Source organism: Episyrphus balteatus, chromosome 3, assembly GCF_945859705.1.
Source record: "Episyrphus balteatus chromosome 3, idEpiBalt1.1, whole genome shotgun sequence".
Lineage (NCBI taxonomy): Eukaryota > Metazoa > Arthropoda > Insecta > Diptera > Syrphidae > Episyrphus > Episyrphus balteatus.
The window spans coordinates 37943027-37968160 of NC_079136.1; the positions used below are offsets into that span (position 1 = coordinate 37943027).

The window sequence follows — 25134 nt, forward strand, 5'->3', positions numbered from 1 at the left end:
AATGAAGAATAAAAAATAAAAATTAGCTAATCTTTTTGTTTAATTAATCATATTAAGATAATTAAGAAACTCCTCGGAAAAAAGTTGCATACACGAGGAGCTTCCCGATGACGCCGTTGTTGTTCCTGATCCTGCTGCTGCTACTGATGACGACGAATGGGAGGAGGCTGTTGTTGATGGGTCGGTGGCATTGGTAAAGAAACTAGCATTTGCACCGATTACTGGACGTTGCTGTTGTTGTTGTTGTTGTTTTGTCTGGATACATGTTGCTGATGATTGTTTGTTGTTGTTGCGATGTTGAGCACCGCCATTGCATCCAATATTAGATGATGGAGTTACTGTTGTACGCCAAATTGAACCAATTGTATCACTTTGAAGTTTAACATCACTGGCAACACCACCAACAACAGAAAATTGATTATGTTGCTGCTGTTGTTGATGTTGTTGCTGATGGTGATGATCGGAGGAATTGAGTGTTGCAGAGCAATTAGTATCGTTGTTGCTCCAGAGATCATTAAATAGCAGATCGCGCGTTTGTCCCAAAAATGATGTTGAATTTCCATTGCGCTGTTGCTGCTGCAGTTGTTGTTGTTGCTGATGTTGCTGTGGTTTAGGATTACAAATGTTTGCAACATTTGCTGCTGGATTTGGTATCTCCCAAATATTACTAATTTTGTTCAATTGACTGGCATATGATGTTGCTGCATCCATTGTTAATTTTGATGAGGAGCCAACAACCAAAGGACTCTCCCATAAGTTTGTATTATTTTGTGATATTAAGCCTCCTCCTCCTACATTGTTGCCGCCATTTGATGAAGAACATGTCGATCCAGCTGACGATGTATTTGAAGATGTTGGCGATTCATTACTCTTAATTGAATAAAAACTTTCCCTGAGATTGCTATTTGGCGAGGACTGACTTGAGGTCCAAAGGGATTCCTTGCTATTGCTACGATGGCTGCTGGCGCTATGATATTGGGATGAGCGCACAGACGACGAGGATATAGGACTTAGGGATGGATGGGAATTAGTTTGATTATTATTAATATTATTGCCATTAATTTGGTTATTATTATTATTATTTGTTACAACCGAGGATGAGGATGTTGAGGAAGAAGAAGTTGCATTATTTGGAGTTGCACATCCCCAAAGATTGGAAATGTTTGTGGCTGATGTTTGATTATACAATAATTGGGTTGTGTTATTTGTGTTAATAGAATTATTATTGGCCGTTGGCAATTGGCCCCAAAGATTGTTATTATGTGATTTATTGCAAGAAGAATTGTTATTGTTGCTACCTAAAATGCTAATACTGTTGTTGGAATCTCCTAATCCTACACCAACACCACCAGAATTTTGCATTCCGAATAGCAAACTGTGATCGATGGCAGAATTTGCCGTACGACAGTTGATATTCAGAGCAGAAGTATTGGTGGGTAGATGGTGGCTATTTTGCTGACCTATTACACCTGATGCGTTATTATTATTATTGCTTATTAACTTAATTGCATTCAATTCATGTACTACAGAATTCATAAAATTATTACTACATTCGTTGAGGGTTGTTGTTGTAGAGTTGCCAGTGTTGCCATTGTTGTTGTGTAAATGATGATTGCCATTCGTTAGAGTCGAAGATGGCTGCAGCAAAGATGTTGTTGCTGCTGACGGCTGCGGTGGTGGTGTTGTTTGTTGTTGTTGTTGTTGGGACACATTTAAACCAACTGATCGATGATGTCTTACCTGGGTCAACAGTTGTTGTTGCTGTTGCAAGGTTATCTGGTTAATGGCATTGCTGCTGTTGTTAGAGGATTCTGGTGTTTGTTGCAACAATGGTGCCGAATAATCAATCAGTGGTGAATAGAGAGAAATTGCTTTTTTCAATGAGGATGCCCCGCCAGGAGTCCCAACCGATGATGACGATACCATTTGTGATGTTGGTATGGTATTCGTTGTGGTGGTGGTGACTGCCGTGCCATTTGGAGACTCCAACGGGGCCTCATGTTATGCGAGGTTCAACGCAAACTTGCTGACAGATTTGGTGTAGCAGTAGCCCAAAGGCTTAACGAAATGAGTGTCTTGAGTGGCACAGTATGGGCATGTGACACAGTGTGAGTAGTCGCTGAAGAAGTTCAATCGTTGTTGGGGATGAAGAAGTAGTTTTAAGCAAGTATTGCACTGAAAGAAAGAATAAAATACATATTAAGTGTAAAGAAATGATAGAAGAAACGATTGAAGATTCATAGAAAATAGGATAAGAGGGGTTTGGGAACTTACCTTTAGGCGTTCAGCACAACATGGCATTGCAGCAAAAATATCATAGGCATACATTGTGCCAAGGACGAGACTGGAACCATCCCAAAGTTCGCCACAGAATCTTAAATGAAAAAAAAAAAAAAAACAAAAGAAATTGATTAAAAAAAAACGAAAAATTGATAAAATCTCAGCAAAAGGCGAGTTTTGAAAAGAAAGTAAGGTTTTTGAGTTAGAAATGAAGCTTACCTGCAACTGATAATACGTCCTGATGAAGTACCATCGAGGCAACCCATGCAAACACATGTTAGGAATAGAGAACGTCCTTCATATTTTACCTGAAAATTAAAAAAAAAAAAAAGAATTTAAGGTTAGCTTTGAATGCATGTTTTGAAGGTAATATTTTCAAACGGTTTTAAGGACATACTTAAGATAGGTATTGAGAAAAAACTGCCAGTGCAAGGACTTCAAAAAAACCATTCGAAAATGAGAAAATTTGAAACTTTGATGATTTCGATGAGAAAATTTTTCAAAAACCAAAAAATATTTTAAAATTTTCTTCGAATTTATTAAAGATCTATTTAAGGTTTTTAAATTGCCAAACAAATATTATGCGTTTAAATATTGGGTTTTTAACACTTTCGGAATCCCCTAAGCCTTTGAAATGTAAATTTCAATAAAAGAGCAATCAATTCAAAATTTAAAAAAAAAGGACCAAAACGTCAGTTTTTAATATAAGGCGCAGTTTTTGAAATAAGTATTAAAAGCGCTTTATGCTATAAGAATCCCTCTGGAAAATCGCTTGTTTTTCTTGAAATCATGATATTTTTTAAAATTTCTATTTCATTATTATTCAAAAATTGAGGGCCAAATTTAACAATTTACTTCCTTCAGTTTAGATATCTATTCAATATCTTTTCATTCAAATATAAATGTTTTGTATATACCAATTCTATTTCCCACACTATGAGAAATCTTTAACCAGTTTTGAGCTTTTGTGTATTAAAACAGAACATTCGAATATTTAAATAAAACAACAATTAGTTCGAAAATTAAAAAAAGAGCCTCGAACATTTTAAACCTTAAGGCCATATCTTTCATTTAAAGTATATTTTTTAGAAATGTCGGCTTAGGACTAGGGGAATCAATTTGGGTAACTTTTTTTTCGAAAAGGATTTTTTTTTTAATAAAGGAATCTTACCTCAATGCATCCAGCTGAATGTTGTTTTGGGCTTAAAAAGAACGACCCATCAACCAATGGATAACGATCGAATACCAACATTGGTTCTTCGCATAAAATGCATGCAACACGACTCATTTGACTTTGTGCCAATGATGATAGAATAAATAGACGTGTTTCATCGTTGCCATGATTTCCTTCGTCTTCGATCTGTAAGTAAGAGAAAAAAAAATTAAATACAAATTTTCATTTATTTTTCAAAAACAAAAATATTGCATCGATAGCTTGACAGAAATAAAAGAGAAAAATTTCAGCATTCGTTGCAAGAAAAAAATAACTATGCAATCTCTGAAATGAAAGTTCAACGTTTTTTCAAGCGGAACTTTTGTTCATTGCACAGAGGACATTATTCTTCTTGGATTTTTGTTTGTTTCAATCGTGTGCAACTGATGTTCTATATAAATAAAGTAATTCATTTGGTCAATTTTCAAAAAAAAAAAAAAAAAAACAAAAGTTCCAATTGTACCTTTGTACAACTGAAGCCATTACTTTTTGGTAGCAAAAGTCCGAATAATAATTCTTAAATGGATAAATGTCCTGTTCGTTCATTCGTTCGTGCACAAAAAAAAAAAGTCAATATCTATGTGTACGTTCTATTTTTTTGTTTCGGTTGTCAGGACTCTCACGGACACGCCGGAAAATTCTTTCTCTCTATCACATTACAGGTGAATGCATGCACACACATCAATGTTGTACAGCAGCAAAGCACGTATGCAACAAAGTACCATATTAAGCTGAAATTGGCAAAAGAAAAAGGATATCCATTTTATATAGAAAGGACATGGTCCTTTTGGATTATTGAAAAAATTGAAAGACATCTAGGAGTGTAGTGTACGGGGGCGACACGATAAACTATTGCAGCAAAACGAAACAAAAAAAAAAAAAATCAGCAGAAGAAAAAACCGCCTGGAATAAAGAAATATCCTTAATTTTTTTTTTGTTACGGATCGAACCAAAGCAAAAAAAAAACAAACAAGCAATTTGGATTTCATGTCCTTTTAACGAATGTAACGTATCTCTACCTTTTTGCAAACGTAAATGTGTTGTTATATTGAATAAAAGAAAAAAATATACTATATACGAAAGAATAAAGAGGTTTTCATTTGGAGAAAACAAGTCCCGGTCATGTTTCACTTTATTGATTATCGATTTGGGAATTTCATTTTGTTATGCTGTTGCGATGCCACCCGCTTGACATGGTGCAGAAAAGCACAATGAATACGCTAGTAATCCTCTGCAATACGAGTGCTTATCATCATCCATTTTCTGGAACACAACAACAAAACCATATTCACACACATTCGAGACAATATTTGGAAGGAGTTGCACACAGCCAGTTTATTGTTCATTTGGTATTCTGGAAATTCTGAAGGCGCATTCTTAACAGAAATAAGAAAGAAATTGGAAAGCGCACAGAGACATTGCAAGATGGAGAAATAATATGTAGTGTTTATAACTCCTTTGGGTTACCTTGACTAAATTATGAGTGCATTTATCTCTGTTTGACATGGGTGATGGTTTTTTTTTTGTTTTAGATTTGAACTTGATGAAGGCCGTTATGAGAATTATTGGTTCAGGGTTAAAACTCGGACTTTTTGGCAACGAAAAAAATATTTAAAGAAAAACGAAGAATTATTATTTTTCAAGTTTGTTAAACTTTTGTATAACTTCCCAGGGAAATATTTCAGTTTTCAGATTTCAGTTATTAGTTACGTTAAAGGACCTTAGCTCTTATAGAAAAAATAAGTCAGAATGTTAAACGAATGAGTTAAGACTTGTTAGAAGTACTTCGAAAGAAGCTTTAAGTATTGGAGAGTTGACAAATTTACTATTTTCGTTTAAATACTCGATTAGAAATGTTTCGTTACGTAACAGGGCTCAATATCTTTCAGAAAAAATAATTAAGAATATTGATCGAAAGAGAAAACTGGTGCTAGAAGTATTTAAAATGAAATTCCAAGTATTGGAGATCTACAAAACTAAATATTTCGGCCCTTATATTCTTTATACTCTAACACATCTTAAATATGACTCGAAGCATTCGAATCCATTTCCAACTTACACTTACTTGCTAAGTACTTTCAACATTTTCCCTGTCGATTTCACTCTATTTTCCATTAAGTATAAGCTCAAGCTTCTAACTTAAATTAAATGGAAAAAATGTCCTTGCACTTGAAATAAGAAACTAGAATAAAATGTATTATCCTGATGTAGCACTTAATTTTGGTTGAAGACAAGGCAAAACAAATAATAATGACAAAAACATTTCATTTACATTTTTCCCAAATGACCTCAGCTGTTTTGTTCGTTGCTGTTCTGTTGCACAACAATATAACAAAAACATTCACAGCAATAAATAGAATGAAAATAAATTATATCCTTGTACATTATCAACGATAAAATAATTACACAAAATATGCAAATGTTATTGCGCTCAGCGTGTTGTGTTTTGTGCACAGAATACGACGACAGATCCTTGTTTGTAACAAAACATCAAAAGCATCGTAAAATGGCATATTCTGCAATGTTTCTTTTTTATATATTCCCGCACTGCATTTGTAAGCTCTCTCTTTTATTCTATACATAGCAGTCAGAGTACTCTAGGGTTTTATTTTTATAAATGGATGGATGAAAATCTTCAAGGACCTCTTTTTTTTCCAGCCAGACACAACAAACACAAACACTGTGTAGTCTCTGTTTATGGTGACAACAAATCCCCATCTGGCAAAAATGGCAATGAACAATAATGAAATGAAATCGCGAAAATGCACTGCACTCTCTCTCGTTGAGTATAAAAAGGATTCAAGGATGAATACAAAAAAAAAAAAAAAAAATACTGTGATATCCTGTTGGGTGGGTGTTAAAGGAGTTTGAGGAAATGTCTGAAATACTGCAGTTGTTTGACTACTAAAACACGAAAATAAAAAAAAGCATTATAACGTGTCAGATGTATTTCGTCGTCATTGAAGTCGTTGGTGTTGTTCTCGTACTATAAATACGCGCACTTATATCTTCACAAGGATTTTTTTTTATAATATGTAATAGTTGTTTATTTCTAGCGATGCAGGATCAGTTCAGTAATATAAATTTATTGTTGTTTTTATTTTTTAGTGGTAGACATTAAATCTGACAATTTGTACCCAATTTAAATTCAGGACACACAATTCAACTCGTCCTTGGGTTTTTTTTTTTTTTTTTCTTACCACCATATCAATCCTTGAGTAGGTAGATCAAAGCATCAGAAACACAAAAGTGAAAGCCGTCTAACAAAAACATAATGCTTTTTTCGGTCGTGTCCTTTTTTCGTTTATCGAAGAATACCGAAAAGAGGTCCTTTGAAGTGTATTTTCTTAAGAAGAGCTTTTCTTTGCCAGAAATGCGAAAAATTGCAATTAATATAAAAAAGAAAAAAAATCGTTGTTTGCTAAGAGTAAAGAGCCCGAAAAAAAGTAAGCATTGAGAACCGAAATAAATTATACAAAGAAAGGTACAAGAGCCAATAAAATGAAATTTTCTTAACTTGTTTTTTTTTTCTTTCTACTTTTTTTTTAAATTGCTTGCATTATTATCGTGTGTTTGCTCAAAAAAAAGTTCACTGAACTAAGTTTTTTCTTTGATTTTGCGTATTTTTTGTATATTTAAAAGTCTCAAAGGGATTTTAGCAATTTGCAATAAAAGGTTTATTTTTATAGAATGCAAGTGCCTTGAGTTTTCTTCCTTCAATAAAATGGAAAGACTAATTTAGCTGGCAAACAATTTCAGATAAAGTCCAATGATTTAAAAAGAACAAACTAGTTTAGTATTTGCAACAAAAAAATTTAATAACAACTTGGGTGGATTTTATAGTTTTGAAGAAACTTTTATTTAAAAACTGATTCTTGAAGAAATGCAATCCTTTTAGGACATCGAAAGTCTAAACGGTTGGATAAATAAGAATGAGATATTCAAGCCTGGATCTTAAGAAAAAGGGAGAACGCTTAAAACTCAATAAACAATGGGAATCGAAAAAGTAAAATTTGGCAATGACAATTATTGAAATAGTCAAATTCGTAAAATCTCCAATACTTGGACCTTCATTCAAAGTACTTCTAACACCTCTTAACTACTTCGTTAAACGTTCCTAAGTTATTTTTTTACAAGAACTTAAGTCCTTTGAAGTAACTAATAACTAAATACATAAATATTCCTTTGGGAAATTGTTCAATAGTTAAGTAAACTTGAAAAATTAGAAAATTCTTCAAATTCAATAAACTCATCACCACAGTTCAGGTAAGCTTAAATTGTTGTTTTTAATTTAATCACAATAAACTTATTTCATCTGAGTTACGTGATGAATTTGATAAAAAGGTAAATTTCTGTTACTTCAAAGAAAAGAAAAACGAAGGAAACTTTATATCCTTGAACCTGAAAAATAAACAATCATAATAAAATTGACATAAATTTACTACAGTTGATCTGGAAAAATGTTCTTTATTTTTTCTTATTTCTTATTTTGGTTGACCAATATTATTTGAGTCTAGACCAACTGCAAAGGTTATTAAGGTGGAATGGTATCTTACAGATTGACATATTTTCCGAAAAGTAAATGAACTTTAAGGATAAAAGTTCATGGAGAACAAAATTCAAAACCCTTTTTATGTATATATCTTGGTCTTATTATCCTTTTTGCTTCTTTTATATTCACAGAGTACGCAAACATCACATCGCTATTTCGACTCATAAAACTTATTTATGATATCTCCGGCTGCTGAATATGAATTGTTTGGGTTCGTTTGCGCCATTGCCAGAATAAGAATATTCCACGTTTATTTATATTTTTTCTTTTTTTTTTTTTATTTCTTTCTCAATAGTCCTTGAAAAGCTGTTGTCTTTTATTTTTTCAGAATGAAACCACTCAAAAGTGTATTTGCTTGCAATTTTCTCCAAAAACTGACAATCCAAAAAATTTAAGCAGAAAATAAGTGAAAATCCTTTACAACCTTAACTTTCTTACCATAAGCTTGATAAAGGATGCCTTTTTAATTTCACATTTTGTGGATATTTCTCTCTCGTATTCATGCACTTTATGAAATATGATTTTTTGGCTGTCTGGTTATATGTGGTTGTTCTTTTTCTGATATTTGGTTGTACAGATAGAAAAAAAACTAAAAGTTTAACTACAAGTTAGATGTCTGAATGCATCAGAAACCTACTTTAAATTAAGTAAATTCTCTCTGTTTTATGGACGGGTGAAGAAATCCTTATATGAACTCATACACATAATATCATTGCAACAAGAAATAAAACATTTTTTCTATCCCAGACAGAAGTAATACTTGAAAGTAACCATAATCTCTTGGGTTTTTGTGTTGTCTTTGCCAAACAAAACCGAGAGATACAAATACAAACCCGCTAAAGGAATGTCAAAGGATGCCGAATTACCATTTTGCGAAAATCCAAAAAAAAAAACAAAAAAAAAAAACAGATTGTAAAATCCTCTTTTGATCAGGTACATACATACTATCAAGGACCTGAAGATTAACTAGGATTTACATTTAGTGTGGTAAATCGATTGTTCCTTTCAATTTAACTGAATGTTGTGCCAGAGGCAAAGAAAAATATATGAAGACACACTTCTTTGTGGGATTGAAATTTTGTTTTTGGAAATGAAGCTGAAGATAGAAGAAATTTAATATCAATGATTTATCTCCGAAATCTCTTAATGAAGCTAAAAATACTTCAAACCGCAGTTTTTTTTTTTTTTAAATTCTGTTTGCATTTCTATTACGTCTTTAATATGTTACACAATTTCAATGCTACTTCCATTTCTTTATTAGTTCTTATAGAAGTTTACAAAATACTCAAATTTGTAAAATCACCAATACTTGTAAAGAACTTCAAACACAATTGCAATGTCTTTTAGAAACATTTTAATTGTGTTTCCTGCAGAATTTGGAAACAGAATTTGGAAATTATTCATGGAAAAATGTTAACAAAATCGAAACAAGTAAATTAAAAAAAAAAAAAAACCAATGCTTCTAATTTTATAAAAAGTACTTCCAACACCTCTAATTTACCTTGTGGACTATTCTGAATAATTTTTTCTAAATTGAATACTTGCATTCAGTCATTAGTAACCTAAAAGGGCTCAAGCACTTTCAGAAAAAAATGGCTTAGAAAGTCCCAAAATGTGGTTAAGAGGTGTTAGAAGTGGTCAGAATTGAGCTCCAATTTTATTGGAGACTTTACAAATTTGACTATTTCAATTTTAATGCAAAATTAAAACTGTGTATTTGCATAAACTACATCCTACTCACCATGGTATTTTTCACTATTTTGTTAGAAGAAAAATAAATAATAGCAATATTTTCGTTTAGTTAAAGAATTTTAAGACTTTTAAAGTTGACGCTTCTATTGAACACTTTCTGGAGGATTTTTTTAGAGTTTAATTATTGGCTACATAAAACGATTTAAGCTCTTACAGAAAAAATAGTTTAGAATGCTTAACGAAAAACTTAAGCGGTGTTAGAAGTACTTGCCATAAGGGTCCAAGTATTGGAGAATTTTTAAATTTTACCAAATGAATTGAATTTGAAACCATATCAAACGTTAATGGAATAATATCAACAAATCAGGTTAATTTGACAATTCTTATAAACTCAGATTAGCTAAATTCTTAAGAGGTTTGTATTGCTTATTTGCTCAGAGTTTGATTAAAAATACAAATCACAAAAAAAGATCAAGTCGGAAATTGAAATGAGAACAATTTATATTATTGACGCCACATAATTCCTAAACCCCAAATTTGAAATGTCTTTTTATACAAAGACTTTCAATAACTTAATCTAAACAAATGGTAACAATCATATCAAGAATTGCAAAACTTAGTACAAATCTTGTTATTTTTCCCCAAAATGTACATATTACAATTTCCCAATTGCATTTATTGCTATGAATCTACATACTAATACCCGATTTCACTCCCTAAATTCTATATCCTACCAACAATTAGCAAGACAATCTCAGCCATCTCATGCACTTAATTCCCAACACCATTACAAAGTTATTTTCTTTCGTTTCTAATCTTGAAGGCGCACTTCACACTCCTGATGGAAATGAACACCAAAATAAAACAAGAAAAAAAAAAAACCTAGACCAATTACAAAGATATTTTATTTAACCACCTAATCGTATCTACGAGTATTGTGGGCGATGGCAATGGCGCCCTCTTTTGGTCTTACTTCAAACCATTCGCTAGCTCACAATCACAGACAAACCATCAGCATCATATAGCCAGAGAGAGAGAGAGAGCTCCTGCCTGCCTGCACCAATATTGCTAATTACAATACCAATTTTCGGAATTAGTCAAGTAACACTTTCTCATTTGGGATTTAACCAGTCCTGCTATTTTCACAGATTTGTTGTTGTTATACAACGAGAAGCGAATGAGATACACAATGGGTCGTTTCATTTGGCCCTCTCGCTATCTATACTTGCTTTGGTGGCTGGCTTGGCTATTCACCGCATAAATTGTTCTCAATTAATGTGAGTTTCTAGTGCTGATTAGCATTTCATTTATTGCAAAAGAGACCAACTATACAAAAGCATATCTACTCTGGGGACGTGTGTGGGGGGAGGGGGGAGTCTAAATCTCTGAGTGCCCGCCACTAAAAGCTGAACAACAGATCGATATAAATGCAAAGTGTGCAATTGACCGAATATTGTAGCTCATATAGATGAGATGATGCTTGTAAGAGAGATTCCTTCCGACGACGATGACAACAAAACATTGCCAATTTTGTTCGTCGTTTATGGGCAAACATTGAATTTTATTGTGAACTACTATACAATCCAGGGACGGAGGTTAAAAAAGGGGGCAAATTGAGGACGAATTTTGTTCAATATTTCGGGGTTTTCTAGAAGTGAGTCAAAAATTCAGAAAACCTTAGGCCTCCATTTTATCAAAAGTATTAGAAAAGTGTAGGGGGGGTAGGGTGGGATAACTTGGGGAGGGGCATAAATACTATTTAATCATGGAACTGAACATGGACCTGGATTCTCTAATTTTACTAAGTTTTGTACACGCGAAAAATTTCCCCCTCCTCCCCTCTCCGCACCTGACTTTCATTGTTATTCGGTGCTGAAAAACTGTTTGAAAACTTGCTATAGCTCACCCGATTTACAAAGACGAAAATTATAGCACCAACGAAGGTGTGCCTTTAACACAGACTTTTCTAGGAGAAAGTCTTAATTAAATGGTTTTATTTCATTTCTTCCCAACAACATCAAGCATTTCTAAATTTAAGAATCCTTCCTTTTTTTTTATTATATCTCTAGACGAAACATCTCATCTCACCTGTCAGCTTTTTATGATTCAGGCGCAGATTAAACAGTTTTCTCCTTGGGGGCCATATTGTTCATTTCAGATCAATTTGTACAAACACTGACTATGACTACTGGTTCCCTAACGAGGAGGTAGGTACCAAACCTCTACCTTACCTTACCAAACAACTGCCAGACATTTAATGAGATGGCTCTCTGACTCTTTGTAGGTACCTTGTGCTGCTGTCTTACAAGATAAACATCAAATGGCTTCTTCTTCGTTTTCTTCTTCTTTTTGGGTTGCTCATAAAACATTTGGTTTTTTTTTTTAGGTTGCAAAGTTGGAGGATTGGTATAAAGGGGGTCTCAATCTTTCTCTTGAATTAAACAAAACTTTAAATGTTTATTGCGCTTTTCCTTTTTTTTTTTTTTCTTCAAGTTAAAACCACTGTATTTTTTTTTTTTTTGCAAAAGAAGAGATGAAGACAAATGGGTTGTAGCCTTAAACAGAAGGTGATTACCCCAGAAGAAGAAGAGATTATATTTTTTGTTTTCTGTTTGGTGGGTTTTTTTTTTTTGGATTCGAAGATGAAAACGGAAACACTATCATTTGATAAATGCCATAAATTGTATGATTGACTTCAAGATGGGTCTTTGGGTTTTATTGTGATTCGTTTTCTTTCATTTTGTGTCATTTGAATTGAAATTTTAAACGATTTGCAAAACTTTGTGGGTCGATAGGGTAATTGGAATGTTAACAAGCAATTGATGTCAGGCAAGTTGGACTTTCTTTTTATTTTTTATTTCATTGGAATCGTTTTTTCATCGTGTTTAATGTTTAAGCTTTCTATTTTCTAGCTAAAATTGGGATATCTATTACCTATTCAACCTTTCTACCCTCTCTTACCGAAATCCCGAAAACCCAAAATCACGAAAATTCAAAAATCAGAAAACTCGAAATCCAGAAAATCTAAAATAATGAAAGTTCATAATTCTAAAAATTCAAAATCCAGAAAATCCCAAATCCAGGAAATCCAAAATCCCGAAAATAAAGAATTCCCAAAATCTCGAAAAAAATTTAAAATGAATAAAGTTCGCAAATAGTGAGTTTTAATATTCAGTGAACTGCAAATTTTGAAGAGTTTTTTACTACGTCTATGTACTTTCTCGATTTTGGGTTTGGGGGATTATGGATTTTTAGAATTCTGGGAACGTCAGCACAAATTAACTAGGATAGGGTTAATTTTTAAAAGGTTTTTATTCAATTAAGCTGAGTAAAAATCTTTTTAAAATGTATCCTTTCACTTGAGCAAAAAACTAAATTCTTTCCTCGTTTGAATAAACAGATAATAGCATCGTTAATCCTGTTACATCAAGTATCTTTTTCCCAAAAGACTTAACATCGATTAATCTCCACTTAAAAGCAATCTATACCAATAAGTATGTATAAACTCTCTCTTTTCCCTTGTTTCCTCTCATTCTTCATGCATCCGACAGCTATTCATTTTGTAAAACTCTCAATTTACGCAAAACAAAAGAAAAAAACACTATCCTCTATGTATAAAAGGATGTTTTTATTTTCGTCCTTTATTATTATTATTTTTTTTGTTTTCTTTTTGTGCAAAAACAATATTTATTGCTTCGCTTAAATGTATCTTAACTCTATGAAAAAACAATAATCCACTATGTTACCATCACATATAGATCCGAGTATTCTTGTCTGTCTACTTATCCTTTACAATATAGTCTTCTCCTTGTTGTGTAGTTATATTAAAAAGCAATAAACTTAAGTTCTTTTTCTGTAAAAGACAAGCAAGCCATTTGGGGGTTTTTATTTTAACAACCACCATCGCCACCATCATCAACTTTCCAGCATCAAGAATAACAGAAAAAGCATTAAGATGCATTACACTGAATATAAAAATGAAAAGCCAACTCTCCGTGGTGTGTTGTTTCGATTCTAAAAGACGACAACGACGATGGGTTATTTTTGTGGGGAAATGGAAAGGAGTGTTATTTGAAACAAATCAAAAAAGTATCTTAGAGATATATTTATGTACTTTTTCTTCTTCAATTTCGATATCAAAATCCACTCAAGTGTAATGAATTCAGTTGTTTTATCCGCTTATTGTATATGTGATGCGAGATTTTAGAATTTTATCTCAACAAGGACAACTCATCCCCATTTTATTTCACGAGTTATAGAAATAAACGAAGGGTGCGATGCGCTCAAATACTTATAAATATAAATGAAATTAGTAAAGTGTGTAAACAATTTATTAATCGAAAAGGCGCTTTGCACACTCGACAGGACCGTAATGTCAACAATCATCATCTCCCTTAGGTAGAATGAATAAATCCTTGGAGTTTGAGAAAATGAGTCCCTTAAGTTGTCGTTGAAAAGGACAAATATGTAGGTAAAATCACAAAAGTGCGCAAATATTCCCCAAATATGCTGCTCCAATAAATCGAGGCTCTTTATTTTCTTTATTTTTCTTGAGATACAAAAATTCTTTGTTTCTATTTGAGAATGAAAAGATGAAGGAATCATCCAATAAATGATTTTTTCTGAAGGATGTTCTGATGGGCAACAACGACAACGACACGGTGCTTTTGCTATTGTTTCGTTCTTAATGAGAAAAAGCAAAAGTTTACTTTGCCATCTTATGATTCTTCTTAAATCCTTATGGTGGTCCTTGTTGTTGTATAACCTTCGTCCAAATTTTTGCGATAATATTTCATTTGAAGAATTAGTCTTCATCGTGTCGTAAATTCTGTTGCTGTTGCCTGTTTCTGACATCGAGAAGACTCCCCTTCTTCTTCGGAATGGAATGGACGACACGATATGGGTGGATGTATTTCTATATCCGATGACATGAAATATATACACAAACACCAAGGATAACACAGATAAAGTTCTTGCAAATTGAATTGCTGATTAAATAGACATTTCGCATTGGTAATCAACTTTAGCTCTGACGTTGTCTATCGTTCGCTGTGTGATGTGTTTCTTGTACCGAGAAATCTTGAACTTATGCCTTCTTGTGTATAACCCTCTAACATTGATATAGTGGCTTTTTGAAGGTATATATATGTTTTGTGTATGTTTGTCTAGCTTTTGATTTGATAAGATGAAGTTTTCGGTCGTCCTTCTTAAAGGCTTTCGAACCACCACCAAATGGGTTTTATGATTATCTGGCATTTTGTTGTTTGGACAAAGTTTTCTTGTCGAACAATGAATTTTGCTTTAATTGGAAATTTATATTTAATCGCGTATCAGGATAAAGGTGTAGGTACGCAGTTATTTCTATTTGAGTTTTGTATATGAATTTCAATTTAACTGACAATGTATTTTGTTAAAAATTTTGGAATGTCTATCTTCTGATTTTAATAACTTCATTAAAAATTTCGTCCTCAGAATAGATTAACCACAAGTTGAAGAAAAACGACATTTACCAATGTATCGGGTGTGACAAAATGCCCGAGCCTTTCAATCACTCAATTAAAAATTTGTTAAGTTATAAATACTTTATTTATTAGTTTTCTTAAAATTTCTAGGTATAAATTTTATTTTTTACAAAATTTTTTTAAAAGATGTAATGGGTGTGACATTATGAAATCACACTCGTTGCATGTTGCATCTTGCTTCGTGAAATTCTCAGGCAGCAAGGAAGACGAATCAAAGGTAAGAAACAATCGAATGTCACACCCGTAACGTTTTATTGTCACAACGATCACGTTATAAAAACTTACATTATTGTTATGTGACTCATTGCTGAAGTGGTACTGAAATACAAATGTAACACATGCAACATTTAATATTTTAGATAAATTCGACATCTGATTTATGTAGGTCACGCCCGTAACGCAACAAATGGATAATTACAACTAAATAAAGTTTGGTTTTTGTTTATTATGTAAATTGAATTCTATTAAAACTGGAATGTGAGGGAATAAATCATAAAATATGACTAGAAGTGTGACATGTCACAACCTATTAAAAGAACTTAAAAAAGGAATTCTTTTTTATAATTCTTTCAACCATATCAATCAGACTATAACGAGCAACAAAGAGACATAATTATTATTAACATCTCTTTTATAGAAAAATACATAATTTAACATCATTCCATGTCAGATCATCATAATCCTCTTAAAGTCACATCATTCGAATTTAACCAACCGCAACATTTTACACATACACATCCCATACGGATGATGATGTGTCTTTCTTAAGAAGTTGTCCTCATCATTTTTGCCACTTTTGTCACCATGCCACCACAACACTACTTTGCACACATCAAAAATCCATCCATGGTCTTGAAGAAACGAAAACTCTATGTTAAAGCTAAAAATGAATGACTAAAGATTGTCACTGTCACTCTTGACTGCGTCCAATTTACACCTAACAAATTGAAGATTCCTTTTTACAAACATACAAAAAAAAAAAAAAACTGGTAGAAGACACTCTTCACAACTTTATACATAGAGTTTTGTGTTGTATGTATATGGTGTGATGAAGTTGGGTGTATTTTGTATGTGGTCATATAAAAAAGGATATTTTTCCTTAAATGGATATTACAAAGTAAGTACTCTCGTACAAATAGTTACCCAGCCATAACAAAAAAATAAAAGTCTAGAAAAAAACTTTCAAGTATCTATCTTGAGAAAAATCAATTTCTTTTTGAAAATCCTCTATAAAAATGGAAAAGAGAAGAGAGATCCTTCCAAACGATTGCCTTAAGTATGTCATCTAAATGCAGTCGAACGGAAATAGAATTATCATAGAAAAATATTAAACAGTTTATAAAACTCAATGAATTGGCATTTATTTTATTGTTATTTCGGTTTTGCTGCGAAAACGGCGGCACACGACACAACTACGCGCCACACATTATACATGCTCCTAAGATGAGTTTTCTTTATCCTTGAATAAGGATCAGCGTTTATAGATTCAACAAATAAAAAGACATTTTAATTTAACGACCAAACCAAAACATACAAAAAAATTACATTAGTATAGTTTTTGAATTTGCAATATTTTTTCTTTGCAACATTGTTGCTGTATACATTTACTGGATTCAATCAACATACAAATAGACGACAGATACTAGAAAGCAACAAAGGAACATATTGTCCCCCGTCTATCTATAGAAAAAAAAAATTATCTATTTCCTTCTCTCGGGGGGTATACAAACATCGAGTTGAGTATTACTTTTAATCTTAACGCACCAATGACCAACTGTGTGTATATACATGTTTACAATGTACACATAATAATTCACTTCCCAACTGATAGCAACCAGTTCATTGGACTGGACACAAAGTCGTGCGAATGTAAAAAACCAGCAAATTCCAATTAAAAATAATTGTAATTGTAGAAAAAAAAAATTGAAAAAAAATCGAAAAAAAAATATAGATATCAGTGAGTATATTTTTAGTGTTTGCATCTTATCTACCCCATAGAGTAGAATGGGGTAAAATTTATAGCTGCGGTTTGTACAAATTGACATATTATGCGGGTATAAGTAAAAAAAAACAGCTGGAGGTTGATAAATGGAGCAGCGTAACACACGATTTAAGATTATTTATAATATTTAGTCTTGTGAAATGAGGAAGTTTTATTATTAAAAAAAAAAGGTAAAAAGTAATTGCAAATTTTTTAGCTCAATTTCATTGAAAACTAAAATTGTGAGAAAAACTGACGGAGACAGAACGGAGCCCTGGGTTACACCAGCATTTATTTTGTGAGTTTTAGACTTGAATCCATCCCCATCCAATATGACTTGTATTGAAGATACTAATCGACTCCAAAGGCACGCATTTTCAAAAAATTTAGTTTCTTATTTTCGTGGCCAATGAAACATTTTGAACATTTTGTTTGTCTTTTCTCATTTAAATTTTGGTTGCGAACAAAAAACTATAGTTTAGCGCAAAATGGAAATTCCCTTCGAGGGAAACATACAATAGCTATTAAAATTCCGGCCGAATGTGGAAACGTTTCCACGTGAAACTCAGTTTTTGCAAAATATTTCATTTTTGATATGGAGCTTAGTATAGTAATGTTAGTTGCATGTGAAATGAAAGTTGTGCAATGTAAAATTGTATGTTCATATAATTATAATATTTCAAACGTATTATACAGCTAAAATCTCAATTTATACAATTTTTCACGTGAAATTATAATTTGCAATTCCTTATTTCATCGTATTATGAGTTGCACTTGAAACATTTTTCACTCGGAATGTTTTTTTTCACTGGATTTTTAAAAGTTCTCAACGAATGTCAGCCTAGAAAAAAAATGGGTGTCAAAAGCTCCTCATTAATCAAGCAAAATAATTTCCTTAAGTACAGTTTCTGTAGCATTTAAACCTATTGTGAGTTTCACGTGGAAATTTTTTCATCCGAAATATTTTTTTTTTCCCTCCATAATAGGACTGATAAACAACTTTTAGTGATGAATTCACATCAGGGGAAAAAAGTAAAATCCAAGTTTTTCATCGTGAATCTTGTACAGGTGAAACTTTTCATAATTTTTTAAAACTTTTTTCGTGCAAAAATTATGATAGTCACGTAAATATGGTAGAAAAATGTACTAAAAAACTAAACTATCGTTATTTGACACTCTGATTGTGAGTGAAGATGAAAGTGTTTAAATATATTTAGGGAACGTTAAATACCCCCATTTAGCTGCTTCAAATGTGCATATAATTTTAATTTTGGGAAGAAATTTTTATCTATCTATTTTTACCAGACAAAGTTTAAATACAGGGAAAAAATACAGACTAAACTGATAAATTATTGTAAATAAACATTTTCAAGTTCATTGCCATTTGAATTATCTTCCCCAAATTAAAACTTACAAAAGTCTTGCCACAATAAAGTGTCTACGTCCCATAAAAATGTTCGAATTCCTCGTCTACAAATACGATTTGATTAAAAACTTTTTTTATATTAAACTCAAAACCGTGCACAGATTACGTGAAAACTTAAGTAGAAAAAAAAATCATTCAAATTACTCCCTAAAGTATGAAAGTATTCAGTTTCTTGGGCAACAAACTTTTTGCATACATTTAAGAGTTTTTCTTCTTTTTCTTATTTCTTATTTGTTAAGAAAAAAAAACTTTTTGTGCATTAATATCCAAAAATGTAATCTACCTAAAGATATTCAGTTGACAAAATTTTCTATAAAATATACAAACAGCAATTAAACCAAGTTGATGGAGGGAGAGATTGGGAAACGGAGGGGGTTTTTGTGTTGGTTAAAGTTTTTGTAAGAAACACCATCATGATATTAAAGGAGATGATCCTTATTTTATGTATGCTATACTATGGTGTAGAATCCGTGATGATGGTGTGTGAACATGATAGTTGTTGGTGATAGAATCTTAAATGAAATCTAGCCACAAAAAGGGACAACCATGATTTAATCCTTAAAACGTCTTGAAAGACATTGCACCCCATTACACCCTATACCCTTCTTCAATACTTATCCATATGTGTTTGGATGAATGAATGTTTAATTCATGAGAGGAAAGTCGAAAGGAACGAACAACGATACAACAACCATTAACAGGAATATGTCCTTTCACACATATTCTCTCTAACAACCATTAAAATGTTCCTTTTTCTAAATCCATTAGGGAATCCCTTTTAATTTCGTTGTATCGTAGATTTTCATAGCAAGTCGGGACTCTTTCTCCCTACATTTTGTGATGGCATTCAATTCAAAAGGACCTTTTACTTTCTTGAATAGATGTTTGAATGTAAAAGAGGATAGGGCCATGGTCACCACTTATCACCTTGTTCGGTTCAATGTTCCATATAAGGAGACCTTCATTCTCGCTGTTGTCGACGACGATGTCCTTGTTGAGTAGGTGATGGTGATTAACGATCTACTTCAAAAAAAGAAAATTGTTTCCACTTGACTGTGTCACCATCATCACCTCTCTTTTCCCTTTAAAAAAAAATCTATTTTGACGGATTAAGTGTTTGAATTATTATCTTTTTCATTTTTTTCCTCCTAAAAGTATGCAAACATTATTTAAATTTTTCTTCTAAACAAACATACCCTTCTTTCTAAATTAACTTTTGCTTGAAAATTTATTAGTTTCCACTTGAATAGAGTTGCAAACATACACGTTTAGTTTTTACTTTGTGTTTTTTAATTGAATTGAACACGCGAAACTAACTGAAATCACGCGATAAAAGACACAATAAAGTATCTATGTAATTGGCTTAAAGGGTTCTTTTTTTTTTTGTTAGCAGACAACTCTTTGCCTCATTATGAGGTTGAAGAGACATTAGTGCCACCACCATTTACTCTACTAACGTCATGCCAATAACTATGATAATGATGTGAAAAATCATTAAAACCAAAGACACAAGAAAAAGGTGTGCTGCTTGCATCTTACTTACAACTTTTTGTTTTTGTGTTTTTCTTCAAGAAAGTGAATTTAAAATTTTGTGTGTTTAAAGTGCTAATTACATACCAAAGAAGACTCTACAAAAGTTGAACTAAATATTATACCCTTGCGGTTACTAAAAAATAGAAAATAAAATCCACTGAGTATAGTATACTTTTAGGAGCAAAGTCGTTAAAGAAAGATTCGCATCATTTTCTTTTGTTTGCACTGACAACGAAGGGAACGTTGGAAGCACCTTATCTAATATCAATAAACACACACACAAATTCACATATGTATGTGTATATATTATTGGCAAGGTAATGACATGTGAAAGTGACTCCTTGAAAGCTAATTAAAGGTGCTAATAAGAATGTATCTTGACAGGCGTGGAATTGTGAAGTCATTGGGGAGGTTGTTGGTTTTTACATCTACAGAAGATGAAAACCGAGTTTATATTTAAAGAAAAAAAAAAAAAGACATTTTCTTTGTTTTAATAAAAATAAAAGTATACTTTTATGTGTAGGTACTTGAACTTTGGTTAAGGATTTATTTTTTTTGATAAACTTCATTATGTGGTTATGTTGAGATTTATGGGATGGTTATATCCAGTTTACTCAGATTTTAGATCTTTGAAAGAAGATAACTTTATGGTTTTATTATAGCAGATACCTTAGACGAATAAACGTATTTTTTGTTGCATACTTTTAGGTAATATTAAACTAATATGCATCTTGTTATGACTAACTTTATTATAGCCTTTTTTAGCGAGCTTGTCTCTCTCAAATATCTAACACTAATAATACTAAAGCAATTCATAAAGTTCCAGAAGTTTCTGTAAAAGATATTCCAAAATACTCTTCTAGGAACTCTTCAATTAAATCCACAAAAAAAGAAGAGAATACCATCTTGCAACTGGCTTAAAGTATTAACCAAAAAAAACTATTAATTGTATAGTCATTCCCAAAAAGTTAAGGTTAAGTCCGTTACACTACAAAAAAAGGATATCAAGTTAATCCTGTCAAATAATGAATGAAAGATGCCACTTAATATCCCGACGACGACTATCACAACTACACGTTTTATTACATAGATTACTCCTCACTCATCCCTAATCTCTTTCGTCTTCCAAATAGTTTTGTAACTGAGTTTAAGGATCTTATTGCAGTACTTCAAAACAAATCCCTGCATCCTTTCTGTGGTTGCATTTCCTTTCCTCATGACTTAACAAAAAAATACAAACGCCAAACCAAAAAGAAAAACAAAAACAAAACCTCGAAAAAAAATGTTTCATAGTAGTAATCATGTGTCTGGACTAAGCTCCAAGGATTTAAGTAAGTGGAAGAAATTACCCCCCAAAGAAAAAAAAAAAAAAGGATATACAATTACTTTTGTTTTTCTGCTGGATTAAGTTCAAATCAAAAGACCAGAGAGAGTGAGAGGGATGAAAAAGGAGGAATGACGATTTTTTCCGCTTCTCATCGTCGTCGTCGTCCTTCGTAGGGAAGAATATTCCTTTATACTCGTGTAATAGATTGGGGACTTGCCACATATTGGATCGGAGACATTGAGAATACAAAAACCCACTTTCAATGGTTTTCCCAAATGGGACCCAAAATATTGTTTGTCTCGTGTTTTGTATACTCGTCGTTCAATACAAGAAGTTTAAGGATATTGATGAAAATGTATCTCAGCTGAACTCTTTTTTTCTTCTTAAAAAAACTTATAATTGAAGAATTGATAAACTATTTTCAAGCAGGATAAATGACACAAAAAAAACAGGATCTAATTAAAATGAGAATAAAAGCACAGACGAAACAGGAATTAAAACGGAAGGCCATTCAAGAAAATAACTCTTTCACCTACACATATAGAAAAATTGCCCCAAGTCAGAATATTTTTTTTTGGTTAGATAGAAAGAAAAAAAAATGATATCCCACTTCTGATTGAGTTGTGAGTTCTTGCTCCTTTTATGTGAGTGCTTGTTCCCTTCCTGTGAGTTTTTACTCCTACCCAGCCATGTCATCGTAGGTCGTCTGTATAAGCTTGAAAAAAAGGTGGTTCCCTGAAGGGGCTTTGCTTAAAAAAAATAAGAATGTAAGCATTAAACTTGCTTATGGGAATTAATTGGCTTCTCTTGGGGTAAATTAAGTTTCTTCTTTTTTTTTTTGTTTGCCTTGTTGATACCCCAAGACCCAACCAGAAACAATTTTTCTTCTTTTTTGTTTCTGTTTTTTTTTTTTTTTACTAAAGGTCAGCCTCTATTCTGAGAGAAAAAAGGTAGATTTCTTTCATGAAAAATTCTTAAACAAAAATCTGTTTTTTTTTTTTGTATGTAAAATATCTTTATAATTGCGAAACGTCTGCATTTTTAATAAGGAAAAGGGGAATTATCCTTCCTCTTTTTTTTATTCTCTTTTACATCATTTTGTTTGAGAAAAAAATCCTCAAAAAAAAAAGAGAAAAATTATGGACAAAAAACTTAAATTAAAAAAATATAAAAGTTCGTCCTTTATTTTATTTTTGTAAGAATTAAAGTTTTTTGTCTGTGTTTTTCTTTAAAGTTACTTTTGTCATTTCATTTGATCCTGATTTTTATCCTTATATTCTTCTAATGATTCATTCAAAACGAATGTAAAATAATGTAAATAGTGTATATTCCACAAAATGACGACTATTTGCCTCGGATGATGATGATGAATAAAATGAGCAATTTAAATGCAGACAATGCTTTGGAGATTCGTCGGTTTTTTTTTTTTTAATGTTAATTTCATGACTATTGAACACACTGTGAAATTACACAATTTAACGGTGGTATAGTTGTTAGAAAGGATTTGCGTTGAAAGGGTATAATATTAAAGTGGTTTTTCCACCCAAAAATTCCTTTATAAATTTGAGAGTTACTTAAGTTAGGACTTAGTTTTTCATGAACCATTCCAAATATTTTGACGTTTATAGAATTAGTTTATTGCTATTGAATAAGAGAACTACTTGGCATGATTTTTGTTGCATATTTAAAGGCTAATTAGCGAGAAAAGACGCTGAGACAACTCGTCGTTCAATTAAAAATTAATGTAAAATTACTCAAAATTTAGTACTCGGAGCACAAGAGCCTTCTTTGGCAAACTATGAATTTAAATTTGCAATTTTTATGAAATGAGAATGAAATTGTAAGCCGCACAACACGAATGTAGAGTGAAAAGATAGTGTCATCATTTCTCAATAAAGTCTAATCTTCACACCCCAAATTGATCCTTATTTCAAGGACATTTTTTCTACAATAGATTCTTTCGGTCTTCACGAGCCATTGGCAAACATGACTCCATAATTGTTAAACATGCCATAGATTGTGAAGCCTTTGGACTACAACACCTACAAAGTGGAATAAAGCGACTCCGAAATCCTATAGGATTGTGTGTAGGGGGTTATTTGGTAACCTCCCTACCAAGCTACGAAACCTACCTATGTTATGAATTATGGTGAACATAACTTTGCCGTTACTGTTTTAAGTTGACACAAAACGAAGACAGCGAGAGCTCACAGCAGCAGCGCCACACTTAGAGACGTAGACACAACACAACAGAACACAAACAATTTTGAATAATCCCTGAGGGGCATTCTCTCGACATTGGAAATTAATTAGATTGAATTTTATCGTAAACATTGAAGTGCACTGCTGTTTACTTTCATGATTAATAGATAAATTGAATATGAAAATGAGAGAGAAAAAGAGAGGGAGTAAGAGTAAATTAAATGGAATTTTGTGTTTTTATAGGTGTATACAAGATTTTAGCAAGATTGGTAGGTTCTTGGTTTGTTTTTTTTTTTTGCTGGGTGTGTGTTTGTATTGTTTAGTCTGGGAAATCTTGAACTCAGTTCATTAACATATATGAACGAGCAGAATGTTACAAAAAAGTCTTGGAGAATTTTCAAAAAGTTTCCCTCAGGGAAAAAGTGAAATTGATATTCATTTCCCTTGAACTTGTCAGGTTTTTTTTTGGGAGATTTGACGTTTTGTTGGGGTCAAGGATCTTAGAATTTGACAATTTTTCGTCTTCGGTAGGAAAACAATTGAAAAATAACAAACTTTAAAAAAAAAATGCAGGTTCCTATTATAATCTCATAACAGGTAGCCTTTGGTTAAACTTTCTTATTCATTTTCAAAAAGTTTGATTAAAGACACAAAAAGATAAACCAAAGATTTATTTATTTCCTCTCAAATTATAAGCTCAATAACCTCATCGTAATGTCAATCACATCGACCCCGAATATAATCGATTAAGTTATTCCTCTTAAGAATTTAGGTATTTTTGAAGACAATATTAGAAAAGGGAAAAGATGATTGGATATATGAGAAAAGGTATTCGTTTGAATAAATCTTATCAAACTTTTGTTGAGGAGGGTTCGCAATTTTTCAAATTCATACATTAAATGTAGCTCTGAGTCGCAAGAAGTTGCTTAATTTAAAAAAAAGGTTCTAAAATAAATTGCATTTTATTGTTTCAACCAATTCGAAGTTATTTTGTAACCAATTTGAGACTTATTTCAAGTTTGGGAATTGATTTCATTATAAATCGATCCAAACCTCCTATTTTTGGCTGTCAATGGGCTCAATTTTAATTTGTCGAAGGACTAAAAACTTGTATCAATTTAGATCCTATAATTTCGCAATGGGTGCATAAGTAGAATTTTAACCTATTTCTAACCGATTAACCGACTTGAAACAAGTTTGCGACTTCTCAATTGATTTCTATTAAATTTTATTTCAAATCAACTTCAAACTAATTTTCTATCATTTTTTTTGGTTCTCAATGTGTGCAGGAGTAAAATTTTAACCAGTTTTCAACCGATTCGAAACTAATTTATAACCAAATTTTCAATCGTTTCTGCAAAAAGCTATTCACTAAAACAACTATGAAACTGTTTTACAACCAATTT

At 32.0% G+C, this 25134-nt stretch overlaps 2 protein-coding genes across 2 annotated transcripts in view; both read right to left on the reverse strand.

Annotated features, from left to right (window-relative positions):
- Window positions 1-39: 39 nt before the first annotated feature.
- Window positions 40-1926, reverse strand: LOC129914936 (uncharacterized protein DDB_G0283357-like). Its single transcript, XM_055994388.1, has one exon. It carries the CDS (start codon window positions 1924-1926, stop codon window positions 40-42), a length of 1887 nt encoding a protein of 628 aa, XP_055850363.1.
- The window catches only part of LOC129916110 (headcase protein), a 189908-nt gene continuing 166355 nt past the window's right edge, over window positions 1582-25134 (reverse strand). Inside the window, exons 3-6 of the mRNA XM_055995897.1 lie at window positions 3452-3640; window positions 2500-2588; window positions 2275-2374; window positions 1582-2175 (exon numbers count right to left, since the gene is read on the reverse strand). Coding sequence (XP_055851872.1) covers window positions 2002-2175; window positions 2275-2374; window positions 2500-2588; window positions 3452-3640 — 552 coding nt within the window. The 3' untranslated portion in view covers window positions 1582-2001. The remainder of the gene's footprint in view (window positions 2176-2274; window positions 2375-2499; window positions 2589-3451; window positions 3641-25134) is intronic.